This window comes from Pezoporus flaviventris, unplaced genomic scaffold (genome assembly GCF_033815535.1).
Source record: "Pezoporus flaviventris isolate CSIRO_AGI_PZ_B2104156 unplaced genomic scaffold, CSIRO_AGI_Pfla_v1 ptg000035l, whole genome shotgun sequence".
Lineage (NCBI taxonomy): Eukaryota > Metazoa > Chordata > Aves > Psittaciformes > Psittacidae > Pezoporus > Pezoporus flaviventris.
In genome coordinates, this window is record NW_026892583.1 from 10,978,899 (window position 1) to 10,992,121 (window position 13,223).

At 47.2% G+C, this 13,223-nt stretch overlaps 1 protein-coding gene and 1 long non-coding RNA gene across 5 annotated transcripts in view; both read right to left on the reverse strand.

The window, feature by feature from the left end:
• Positions 1–13,223, reverse strand: part of FERMT2 (FERM domain containing kindlin 2) — a 51,091-nt gene that overhangs the window by 16,704 nt on the left and 21,164 nt on the right. For all 4 annotated transcript variants that reach the window (XM_061462545.1, XM_061462544.1, XM_061462543.1 and 1 more), the window contains exon 3: positions 2,607–2,741. In XM_061462545.1, the coding sequence (XP_061318529.1) occupies positions 2,607–2,741 (135 nt within the window). The remainder of the gene's footprint in view (positions 1–2,606; positions 2,742–13,223) is intronic.
• Positions 11,401–12,000, reverse strand: LOC133273887 (uncharacterized). Its single transcript, XR_009744952.1, has 2 exons — positions 11,813–12,000; positions 11,401–11,642 (listed from the first exon to the last, which is right to left on the reverse strand). It is a non-coding gene; the product is annotated as an uncharacterized LOC133273887 (long non-coding RNA).

Genomic DNA, 13,223 nt, shown 5'->3' on the forward strand with positions numbered 1-13,223 from the left:
ACAGGGAACAAAAAGAACAGGTTACATCAGCAGCATCATACCAATAACAGACAACATCTTTGAAAGGAAACTTAACATAGAAACACGATTTTGAATTGTCTGACGGGATGGAAAATGTAAGTGAAAGCTGTCCATTGGATCAAAAAAGAAAATCACCAGGAAGCTTTAAATGCTCCTGCTAGTTTTGCTGGCATCCCAGCCTGGATTAATGATGTGGGGAACCAGTAAGCATTGTGGGTACCTGTCATCAAGACAGACCCAGCAAACCAGACATGAGCAAAAAAGCAGGAGCAGTGGTCAAGGGATGAAGGTATCTACCTTCAAGCTTCACGCTTGTAAGGAGAAGGCCAAGGTGACTTGCCAGGTACTAATACCAGATACTTATACTTTGGGAGTTGGACTCAGTGATCCTTATGGTCCCTTCCGAGTTGAAATATTCTGTGATTCTAAGATTATAAAAGCAGCAGAAACTTGCTCTCCCCATGGACACCAGAGCAGAGCAGTCCAACAAGAACCAGCAATAAACCACCATCACCACCCGTAAATCACATCCTGAAAGATGCTCTTGCCTCCTCTCCATCTGGCCTCACAGTGTGCCTGCCTCAACCTTCCTGTGGCTCAAGCAGACAGAGCTGAGCACAAACTGGATCAACAAAAGAAAAGCTCACTTCTTGCCCCAAATTGGGCAGATTTACCCATGGACATCTTCCCACATTCCTCCAATCAAGTGTCTGCTCCAGAGCAGCAAAACTTCTCCTCAGATGTTCTCCTCATCACCTTCTCCAAACATCTGAAATATCTCAAAATAAGCTTCTCTTAAAAAATGTGCCCAAGGCAGACAATGTCATGGGAAGTTCCAGCTGAAATAGCTCTAAGTTTGGCTAACTTGTAAACAAGTGAATACAGGTCTTCTAATGGAAAGTGTTGGGCAGCATTTACTGTGGGTTTATTGACAGCTTTTTACATGGTTTCATTGCCAGATAGGAGGTACTCAGTGACAAAACATGCCTGTTTACATCTACAGGCACTGAAACAGCAGATCTTGAAATAAAACTTGTTTTACAGAAGCATTCAGCACTCAAATTAATGTTGGAACAATGCTAGAAACAATTTATTCAGATTAAAACCATGCCTTTTAACTAATGGCACCTCAACATGGCAGGTAGCTGCAGTAATTAATCCTACAGCAAAAATAATTTCATTCACAAGGAAAGCAAAACCATCAAGACAGTTCAAAGTGACTTGTTGAGAGACCAATAAAGAATTAAAATAAAACCCTACTTTTTATGTGCATTTCCCCCCAAAGCAGGCCAAGTATTTCCTATTAATCTAATGGAGATGCTCTCTGCCAACATTGACTTTTAGAATGACTAATTATGGACTTTTAAGATGCAAATGCCAAATGAAAATTGGCTGGAGCCTTGCCTGATGCAGGGAAAACTCCCTGAGCCAGCAGTGGGAGAGAACAAGCCCAGCAGTATTTTTAAGTATCTGAGAGAAGAAAGAACAAGATCAAAGCGAAAGAAGGACTGTTTTTCCCTCGCCACAAACCTGTGATGATGGCTTGCTCTGGAGCCTCAGCAGCTCCAGGGCACTATCACCTTCACTCGTGCCTTTCTGCTTGCAAGCCTAGAGCCACCAGCGGCACTGACCACACTTTTACTTCAGTTAATTTAAGATAAATTAATACAAGTTTACTGAATTTCAAGGTATCTATTTTCTTTTTTTTTTTTTTTAATTATTGCTGCCCTGTTTCCCCCTCATCACCGCATTTAAAACCGAGATCTCTGGCATCCAGACACATCTTGCTCGCCTGGCACTGTGCATCACTGTGGCTTTCTCTGCAAGTCCATTTGGGCTGAACTGCCCCCACTTGACCAACTTAATGGTTTTCGCTCCTGCCATTTGCCTTCAGACACCAGACCTCCAGCAGCTGCGGGGCAGAACTGAAAAAAACCCTCTGGTTGCAAACCTCCCTGCATCAGTTTGCTGAATGCGACAAGAAATGTTACTGAATCAGCAAGGCTCCTGTGTTAGCAATTCTCTTACCAATGCTGCTCTGGTTCTGTAAGCCAGACTGGCAAAATACCCCCCTAGCAATAAAAGTTGGGTGTTTTTTTTTTTTAGCATTACAATCTGTAACTACACCCCTAACACAGAGGAACACTAATTAATAAAATACTAGGTTTGTGGGGCTATAAATCAGGAGTAGAACAGTGGTACTGCCTAAAAGACACCTGGAATTTGACATTAGGAACGATTTTCCATTTAACTCCTTTCTTAACAGGGTAAGAAAACCTTTCAGTAACACAATCTGAGTGCTAAAGTGGTCACACTTGGTTTCTGTTTTATTTTATAAAGTCTGGCGTTGTTCTGCTCCCCTATATGCGTGACAGCTTTAGGCATGCATCTGTGCGACTGTGACCGAGTGCTGCAGCCCTGGATCACTTGTGGAATTTATCTGGGGTCTGTTTCTTGCACAGACCTTAAGGAATTAGGCCAGACTGATACCGCTGCGTCATCTCCCTCCCCCATTTTATCATCTTTTAGAGTCTTGCCGACCCCTTCCCTGCAAGCCCATCCTCACAAAGCAAGCCCCAGCTCACCAGACCCCGGCGTGATCAGCGGACCCTCCAGCTCAAAGGCGTCATCCTCACACTGATCATCCAGCTTCTTCTTTTTTTTCTTTGATGGATCTCTGGGTTTCCTCAAAAGGGAGAGCTCTTCCGGATGCCTGATGTCTGGGAATGAAATGGACCACTTTTACAAAGGGAAGATGGGAAAAAAAGGTGTGTGGGGGGAGAAGAGTGATCCTTCCTTTAGGAACAACATCCAGTAACATGCGGTATCTCTCTCAGCCAATTTTCCTGCTTTGCAATGGCTAAAAATCAAGTTGAGAACATTTTTCCCACAAGCCTGTTGGAAACAACCACTGTCCTTGGGTAGAAAGTTAACACAGCATTTGAGTAAAATGCAGAATCTCCCAAGCACAGCCACTCAAACAGAAATACAAGCACTGCTAGACCCAGTGACAGAGCATAGCACCATTCACAATCATAAGCATAACCATAAATACAAACATAAATACAAACATAATTCACCTTGTATATCCCTATTTAAGCACCTAGGTAACAGGCCAGGTACTCTCACTTCCATAAGAGCAATACAAGAATTAAACCATTCATTTACTTGTAAGACTGGAAATTTTAGAGCCTACAATTAAGACACCCACTTTGTAAAGAGATCTCAGAATCACAGAATCATAGAATAGTTGGGGTTGGAAAGGACCTTAAGATCATCTAGTTCCAACCCCTCTGCCATGGGCAGGGACACCTCACACTAAACCATGTCACCCAAGGCCCTGTCCAACCTGGCCTTGAACACCGCCAGGGATGGAGCATTCAGAACAGAATCACAGAATCCTAAGGGTTGGAAGGGACCTCAAAAGATCATCTAGTCCAACCCTCCTGCAAGAGCAGGGTAACCTAGAGTACATCACACAGGAACTTATCCTGGCGGGCCCTGAGTATCTCCAACGTAGGAGACTCCACAACCCCCCTGGGCAACCTGCTCCAGTGATCTGTCACTCTCACAGTAAAGAAATTTTTCCTGATGTTCCCATGGAACCTCCTATGCTCCAGTTTACACCCATTGCTCCTTGTCCTATCACTGGACATCACTGAAAAAAACCTAGCTCCATCATCCTGACACTCACCCTTTACATATTTGTAAACATTGATGAGGTCACCCCTCAGTCTCCTCCAAGCTAAAGAGACCCAGCTCCCTCAGCCTCTCCTCATAAGGGAGATGTTCCACTCCCTTAATCATCTTCGTTGCTCTGCGCTGGACTCTTTCAAGCAATTCCCTGTCCTTCTTGAACTGAGGGGCCCAGAGCTGGACACAATATTCCAGATGCGGCCTCACCAAGGCAGAGTAGAGGGGGAGGAGAACCTCTCTTGACCTCCTAACCACACCCTTTCTAATGCACCCTAGGATGCCATTGGCCTTCTTGGCCACAAGGACACATTGCTGGCTCATGGTCATCCTCCTATCCACCAGGACCCCCAGGTCCCTTTCCCCTTCACTACCGCCCAGCAGGTCAGCCCCCAGCCTATACGGGTACATGGGGTTGTTCTTCCCCAGATGCAAGACTCTACACTTGCCCTTGTTGAATTTCATCAAGTTCCTCTCTGCCCAACCTCCCTGGGCAACCTGTTCCAGTGCCTCACCACCCTAACAGGAAAGAACTTCCTCCTTATATCCAATCTAAACTTCCCTTAAGTTTTAACCCATTACCCCTTGTCCTATCACTACAGTCTCTAATGAAGAGTCCCTCCCCAGCATCCTTGTAGGCCCCCTTCAGATACTGGAAGGCTGCTATGAGGTCTCCACGCAGCCTTCTCTTCTCCAGGCTGAACAGCCCCAACTTTCTCAGCCTGTCTTCATACGGGAGGTGCTCCAGTCCCCTGATCATCCTTGTGGCCCTTCTCTGCACTTGTTCCAACAGTTCCATGTCCTTTTTATGTTGAGGACACCAGAACTGCACACAATACTCCAGGTGAGGTCTCACAAGAGCAGAGTAGAGGGGCAGGATCACCTCCTTCGACCTGCTGGTCCTGCTGCTTTTGATGCAGCCCAGGATACGGTTGGCTTTCTGGGCTGCAAGCACACACTGAAGCCGGCTCATGTTCATTTTCTCACCAACCAACACCCCCAAGTCTTTCTCCACAGGGCTGCTCTGAATCTCTTCTCTTGGCCAAAGTGTTTTTTTTTCACAGCAAATCTCTCCCATTTCCCTGTCCAGAACCAGCCTGAATAATTTTAAAACCATGTAATTGAGGAGTGTCACAGTGTGTTTGTGTTTTAAGCCATGGGACTACAGGAGGGTAACGAAAGTGAGGATTTTAGGGCCATTTCCCACTGTGGCAGTGCTTTGCGTTCGCTTCTGCTGCAGTCACTTCCAAAGAGGAAGGAGTTTTCTGGAAAAGCAGAGCCCACTGTTCATGATACCACTGAAAGCACTGAGGGACTGGATGGGAGCCAGGAGCCCCTCACCAGCACTGCAAAGACTCAGAGGGAAGAAAAACTCTCCTCCATTTTACTCTAAACTGTCCTCAGTCGATATGTGGCAACTGACCTGGAAAAGCATTCACCTGGGCATGAAGCCATCCTGCTGCAACGATGAAAGGCTGAAGAAAGGCTGGAGAGCTCTGAAATTAGGGTTGGTTTGGAAAAAAGCAGATAATGGATCATGCTTGAGCCTGGAAAGTAGTTTCAGAGCTCTCCTCTGCAGCTGGCTGTCCATGGTCAAGCCCCTGTGCTGTTTCTAGCTCTTGTTTATTGCGTGTATCATCTGAAAATGCCAAAATGCACAGAGATGTGCAAAGCTTTGCCTTTGGGATGCCCTAAGGAAAGCAGCCCCTGTTCCCATCCCCACTGTATATCGAAGCCTGAAGCTGTAGCTGCAAGAGAGGCCAGGAGACAGAAGAAAGGGAGCTGGTTGCGCTGCAGCCAGGCTCTATTTTCCCACCAAGAGTGATGCTGAACAAGACAATAAGTCACTATACTAACGAGCAGAAGTTACAGGGTTCCTATCTCACCACTGCACTGGCAGCAGTGGGAGTCTGCTGCACACTCTCCGGCGCGGGGTTCTAATTAAAACTGGAATTTGTCCCCAGCACGTGACTTGAGCAGGACACATCCCCGCAGCAGATGCATCTGCCTGCACCAGCATCTTCCTTACTGCAAATAAGCGTGGAAACGTCAGGCTGGAAACAAGCTCTGCTCCCTCCTCACCCCATCCAGGGACACACTGTGAGCCCATTAACCAGAACAAACACCACAACAGCCTCCCTGCGATGCTATCTGAAATAACAACCTGTTATTTCAGGTCTGCTTTTCCCATTTCCTCCTCCCCTCCACCCCGACCCTATTTTAAGTAACAGCTTGTGGCATTACAAACCCTGCCATGCCTGTCACATCTGGGGAATTTGATTTTAGGTAACCTCCAGGGACGGATCCCACTAGTCCCAGCATTTCTGAATCCAGAGGTTGGGCACTTCTGGATTTAATCACTTCTGATATGGTGGGTGTCCCATCCCAAACCATCATCTAGCACAGCTTTAATTTAAGCTTTATCTTTATTTACATAATTATATTTATTTATAAGATATTTTTATATTTATTTTTGTAGGTAAGATTTAATTTCAGCTTTAACACTGAGTTATTATTACTACATACATATTATCATGTTGAACTCTGTCCCTGCACCCACTAACCATTAGTTTCAGTGCACAATTTTTTTACCATTTCTAGCAATAAATACCTAGAGTATGAATCCAGACAGCTATTCGCATTCCCATTTATCCCAGCCAGCTTACCTCATGGAGAAAAGATCTGCTGGGACAACCAGAGTCATGCGCAAGGGACAACACGCAGCATAGCCTAAAATGAGGAGTTCCCCTGGTATTTTGCTAGCAAGGTTTAAACTCTGATGTTTATTTATGGTGCATTAGCAACTGATGCAGCTTCTCAGCTGAAACCATTCAGAGAGGCCAAGAGAAGGGCTCTGGGCCAAGCCTGGCTCCTGAAAGCAATCTGTTGGAGACGGCCCAAAGCCTGACCATCTGATATCAAAGTGATTTTTTATAGTCCCTCAGTTGTTCATGACGCTATCGTTGGATTACAAAGGATATGGGCAAGTTTTATGCAGCTGCTTTGAAACAGCGCATGGCCATAGGGTATAGTAAAGGCAGAGGCATTCTTGTGATGCCAGAGCATCCCTGCTCCCGCTTTCCCCTTGATAAGCTGTAGATTTCTCCCAAGCAGCAGTGTGCTGGATGTACCATCATCTCTGAGACTTTACAAACCCATTGAAGCCAACTGAGGGTTGCAGGGGAAATTAAAACCAAAGCCTGCTGTGCTAAAAAGCAGCGAGCAGAACAGCAGCAAGAGCGCAATGTTTATATTTCCCACCCCAGAATTAGAAGCGAGAAGCATCTTCTCACATTTCAATCTTTCAGTAAAATCCTGGCGAAAAACATGTTTGCTGCTGCTTATGATTAATAAGTGTACAAAGGGTCTTACAGCATGTTTTGAATAGAGCCGTGCTTGGCAAATGTGTTTAGTTACTGTAGCTAAAGCAGAGCCTATCCCAGGGTGGAAGGGCTTGCAGATGGTAGGGCTCCAGTTAACTGGAAACTGGGACAAGGAACTGCTCCCAAGCCCATTTCCTGACCATAAGAGCAAGAGTAAGATCCTTAGAGTATCCAAGTGACACACAAAAAATATAAAGTCCTTTATATAGGTTTGCATTTTTCCACTAAGTCCCAGGGCACCTGGATGAGCCCAACTGGAGCTGTTCACCAGGGGTAAAATATCTCCCTAGGGTTTGACTTCAGCTCAAATCCCCACTTGAAATCCTCTGTTAATTGTTTCATCCACATTTTCAGCTGAAGCCAGGCTGCTCCCAAAAACGTCACTTACAAGGAAAAAGGGTCAGTGAAAAGTGAGTGCACCAGGAGAAGTCACCTTCTGAACAATACTAATGCGTTGACTCTTCAATTGATGCGTTGGTCGGGGCTGTGTTTGCTTAAAACAGATTCCTTGTCTCTACACATGAGACAGATGGCACTGGCAACATCTACTAGAATTTACAGCAAATGATCCTTTTAGCATTTCGTTCATTTTTTGTGTGCGTGAAAACCCATCTACCCAGCCTCTTACCAAGCATCCCCAGCGATGCTGGTGGCAGCCACTAGCAGAGACCATCTGCAACAATATGTGGCGTGCTCTGTATGGAGAGGAGAGCACTGACCAAAAACTGGTCCCAAACCATCTTTCAGCTGTATTCAAGCAAGAACTGTTTGTATTTTGACATCTCCAGCCCATACTGAACCAGCTGCAGCTGTGCTTGAGCTATAACTGCTGCAGCTCCATGTCCATGTCATAGCAGAAGAGTTTTGTCAAATTTAGGGGATTTGTTGCCTGGAGATGTGGTACATGCCCCATCCCTGGAAATATTCAACGCCAGGTTGGACAGGACTTTGAGCAACCTGATCTAGTTAAAGACGTCCCTGCTCACTGCAGCACTGGTTGGACTAGGTGACCTTTAAACATCCCTTCCAACCCAAACCGTTCTGTGACTATGATTCTATCAAGTGAGGGCAATGCCCTTTGGCGAGAGGAACACACATACCTGCATTTCATGGGAGGCATTTAAAAAATGTGACTGGCAAGGCAGCTTTCAACCTCCAAAAGAAAATTTTTCAGCTGTTGGATGAAGCCGTTTTACTCCCTGACAGCATCTTCTGTCCCATTTGCCAGCATGGAGCCTACTTGCGCCTGTGCTGCCTCCCAGTGAAAGCAAATCCTTGGCTTTTTTTCCTTGTGTAACCACAGCTCACCCAGACCAGCTGTGCCCATTTATCTCCCACCCAGAGGCAAACAGCAGGGCTGGGATGAAATCCACCTTCTTCACGGGATATCAAACTGCCTGCACCCAGAAAACCGGCTCGAAAAACCCAATCTGCCTTACAGGGTGTAAAATTCACAATTTATGCTCTTCTGCACTAAATCTACCAAGTTAATCTTGCAGCTGCTGCATCTTTAAACCATCAAGGTGTATTGTCATGGGAAAGCAGTTGTGATCAGAGACTGGACTAAAATCCATATGTCTCGGCATGGAAGAAGGGATGATTTTGCTGCTTTGTCCCTATCCATCTGGGGGGTCCCCAGATGCTGCCAAGCAACATGCCAGGGGGTCCGTGGACACGCAGAGATTTCAGTGCTCTGAGGGATGGGCTCTCCCACAGGAAATCAGATTCGTGGTTTTCTTGCATCACCTGCATACACAACACGGTGTCACTGACTGTCCGAGTATGTGTCGACTCCCCCAGAAGTATGAAGACAGGCTGAGAAAGTTCAGCCTGGAGAAGAGAAGGCTGCGTGGAGACCTCATAGCAGCCTTCCAGTATCTGAATGGGGGCCTATAGGGATGCTGGGGAGGGACTCTTCATTAGGGACTGTAGTGACAGGACAAGGGGTAACGGGTTAAAACTTAAACAGGGGAAGTCTGGATATAAGGAGGAAGTTCTTTCCTGTTAGGGTGGTGAGGCACTGGAATGGGTTGCCCAGGGAGGTTGTGAATGCTCCATCCCTGGGAGTGTTCAAGGCCAGGTTGGACAGAGCCTTGGGTGACATGGTTTAGTGTGAGGTGTCCCTGCCCATGGCATGGAACTTGATGATCTTAAGGTCCTTTCCAAGCCCAACTATTCTATGATTCTATGTTTTTTCCACGATTTCTGGTTCCCTTAAAAGGCCAGAAGGCTGGTCTGCCTCGTTAGCTCTTGAATCATACAAACTCCATAATTTTACTTGTAGCATCGACAGGATTTAGGGAAAATCCTCTCTTTAATGTTGATCCAGCCACCCTCCATCAAGAAATGTGTTTTGAAGTGGGATATCTCTGTACTGGATCACCATGGTCTCAAAGCAATGACTCGTACAAATTACAGCCTTTGCACATCACCATGACAATTCTTAGAAAATGAGACCTCAAACCCCATTTCAGACTTAAAAAAAAAAAAAAAAAAAGAAGAGGTATTTTTGTTTGGAATAAAGTTTCTGACTTATCTTCAACATAAATACACTCAAGATAAAGTTCTGCAAAACAGACCAGAAGCAAAAAAAAAAAAAAAAAGCCAAAAGACTTTACATAACTTCTGAAGTGCCTGGAGAGAAGATTATGGTTGTACTAGACACTGGGCAGTATCTGATTAATGGTGGAGCAGGTCCTCACCCCTTAGCACAGTTACTAGGTTTGTACACCTGCCTACATTCAGAACATTTTGTTACGGGCTCTTCAGCTGCCTAGGTGCTTAAACACTTACTTGGGTAAAAGCCAAGTTCTCCACTTGCTGCCTGGGGCGATGCAGCTATGTCAGGACATCCCACAAAGCCTCCCGAGATGCCCATCAAGTGCCATGGCCGCAGACCAAGCTGGGGCTGAACCTGGGAGGGGCTTTCCCAAATTCAGTGCGGAAAAACCCAAGCGCCTGTTGACATGTTGACTTGCCACCAGAGCAACAATCCGCAAAACCACCTGAGAAACAAGGTCGGGGGGTGTGCAGTGGTGGACTGCTGCTTGTAAACACCATCTGCATGAGTGGTACCCAGAGCCGAAATCAGGCCCTATCAGCCAGAAGGGACGCAGGAGGAGGAAGAGGAGGCAGGCAGTGGTGATGGAGCCAAGCGCTACTGCAAGGCTAATAAAAAAGGCCACTGGAGAGACAGAGTCAATAAATGTTGAATGTCTAGATGGTTTTTTCCACAAGAGGGATGAGATCCCCAGACTCCAGTTATCTGGATGCCTCTCAGAGGACAGACAGCACTTCCAGCCTTGCCCCTGAAGTGTCTGAACTTCAGCTAAAGTCAATTAAATTAAGCACCACAAAACAAAGAGAAAAACTGCACTTACACCCCTGCATCACACCATAAAGAGCAATCAGAATAATCTTAAGGAAGGCGGTGGCACTGGATTTGGCAGCATCTCCTAATGTCTTCAGTATGAAAGGCTATTTAAAGGGTCTCTGTCAACAGTACAGTAAGGATGAAAAAATTCACTGACTCACGCAGTGACATACAACCTGATGCTACTCAACAGGCAGAACACAGACCGGCCCTGGGGAGGGGGGAGAAATGGGAATATCTTCTTCCATTTTAGACACTTTGCAATGAAATCTCATTATTTCCCTTACACCAGTTTCTGGTGTTCATCTGGATCCTACACAACAACTGCAGCTGAATACAGGCAAGCAATAAGAGGAAAACAGTGAAATGAAGACGTTGGCAGCAGTACACTTGGGCCTCGCAATTTAAAAAGCTGAGTGCATTGCAATTTGGCCGACACTCTAAATGGTAAGATTTCCTTCCACACCCATCCCCTAGACATATTTAGAAAGAGCTGCACTTCTGCCAAACCTCTCTGCTCGTGGTAGCAAAACACAGCAAACCCTTCCCTGGATTTTCACTGGGTCTGTCTCCACGCCAGGATGCAAACGCCATCTCCAAGCATCTTTGTGATGCTACTGAGCATCCGGAGACTGTATCATGAGATGCTGTTGTCACTCCACAAGTACACCCACCCCCCCCCACCCCCACCCCACCCCCAGATGCTCAGATATGCCTACCAGGACTCTGTCTCAGCTCTATTATTTTAGGGAAACTGCTACTTTATTTATCAGTGAGGGTGTGAAGGAAGACAAAACTTTCTGAAGAGGTTCACAATGGTCCAGACTCCCAGAAAGGAACCGTGCCTGGGCTGCGGCATGGGCAAAGCCCTGGGAACTCTGAGCACCTCAGACTACCAAAGCGTTCCAGCTTTGGGAAAAAAAAAAAAAAAAAAAAAAGAGTGGCTTTTAATAGAAGTTTTTTTGGCAACTGAGGGCGTGGAAATACTACAAATACTTCAGAAGTCAGAGGACGTTCTGTACTGGAGTGGAGACGGTTCATAAAGAAAAAAAAAAGGTAGGGTCATACACAGCATCCAGACTGCTGGACGGTGTCGTCTTGCTTGGGCTGGGCTTGCATCATGCCCTCTCAAATGCCACCTCTGTCACCTCGTCTCAGGTTGCATCCAGTGGCTGGAGGGTTAAGCAAGGAAGGTTGGCTTTTGCCTTCCCATCAGTCAGGCACTGCATTATTCTGGGGCAGAAAAGGTGAGGGGAAGTAGCCCACTGCCCCAGTGGGACTCTCCACATCCCATCCCTCATCCCCCAGCCCCACAAGCTCTCTGGGATGGGACCACCCTTACCCTATGCAAAAATGGTCCCAATTTCTCAGTGTCCCTTGCCCCCAGGGAGCTGGGGACTGGAGTGAGATGGGATGCGGGCATGCAAACTTCTGCTGCTCAGCACATGATGCTCTCCAGACTTTATTTTCCAAATCAGGTATTAACTCACAGGAAGCTGTGAGGATTATGAGGCAGGAGCTGGGTGTGATGGCCTCAGCGGAAAAAAACAAAATGACCTGAAGGGAATTTCTCCAACTTGCACAGCCCCAGGGTGGGTAAGGGAGGGAGTAGTCATGAATTCTGGAGCACTTCCTCCCAGAGCTGCCTCCTCCCAGCTCTGGCACCACATCCTCCTCCTGGTGCTCCCAGCTCCAACCAGCATCAACTGGAATGATCCCTGCTCCTCTGCTCAGGCTGGAGGGCAGCACAGGTCTGAAATCTTCACAGCCAGAAGAGGAGGAGAAGGATGCAAGCTTTCACACTATCACAGCATCTCCCCTTGCCCTGCGGCTCTGCAACATACGCCGTTTCCCCATGAGAAGCAACATCACTGGGGCAGGAAACGCCGAGGCATGGGAAAAAACCTTCACACTTGCATCTTGCTGTTTGCTTTTCCTCTCCCACATGCCCACACAGAAGCAGCAGATCCTGCCTGGAGTCCCTCACTGCTCCCAGCACACATGGAAAAAAATACAGGCAGCAGCAGGAGAAACGGGGATGCTGTCAGGAAGCAGCTTAAGGGCATAAACAGATGCAAGGCGTCCACTGTCATGGACTCAAATGAAGCCATTGTGGAAGAAAAGAGGATTCTTCTGTTCATTGTTAAGTAGGAAGATGGGTTAGCAGGAGTCTGCAATGGAGTCTTCCCAAATGCTGCTTTCCAGTGAGGATATTCCTACCCACACCAATGAAATGGAACTTACGTATTTGATAGGCTGTCCACTAAGAGGAAGGGGGCATGCAGGACCCCACAGGCAGCCCCCATGCCAACCTCCGTGCCCTGCTGCCAGACAGGCAGGCAGCACAAATCCATGCTGCTTCAGGAAAAAAAAGAGAAAACGAAGTTTTACTTTCTCTTTCTCTGGTCTTTAATTGCAGATCAAAGCTGGCCCTTCAGGCTGGAGCCGCCTGCCAGCAGCTGCTCCTGGGCAGGCTTCCAGGCCACCCTTCGGGTGAGGGCTGCCCATCCCATCCACTGCCCTGCTCTTCTCCTGCCCGCTCCTACCACAAGCGGAGTCAATCCGTGCCGTTAACCCTCCCAGCCGGTTGCTGTGGGAATTGAGGGGCTGCAATCCAGCGACTGGGAATGAGACTGTGTTTTCTTCCGGCTTCGCACGACCTCCAAGAAAGCGAGGGATGTGCGTGCGGCACCAGCATCTTCCCACACCACCTCCGGGCTGGCCCCCAGGAGCTGCAGCCCAGGCAGCAGCGA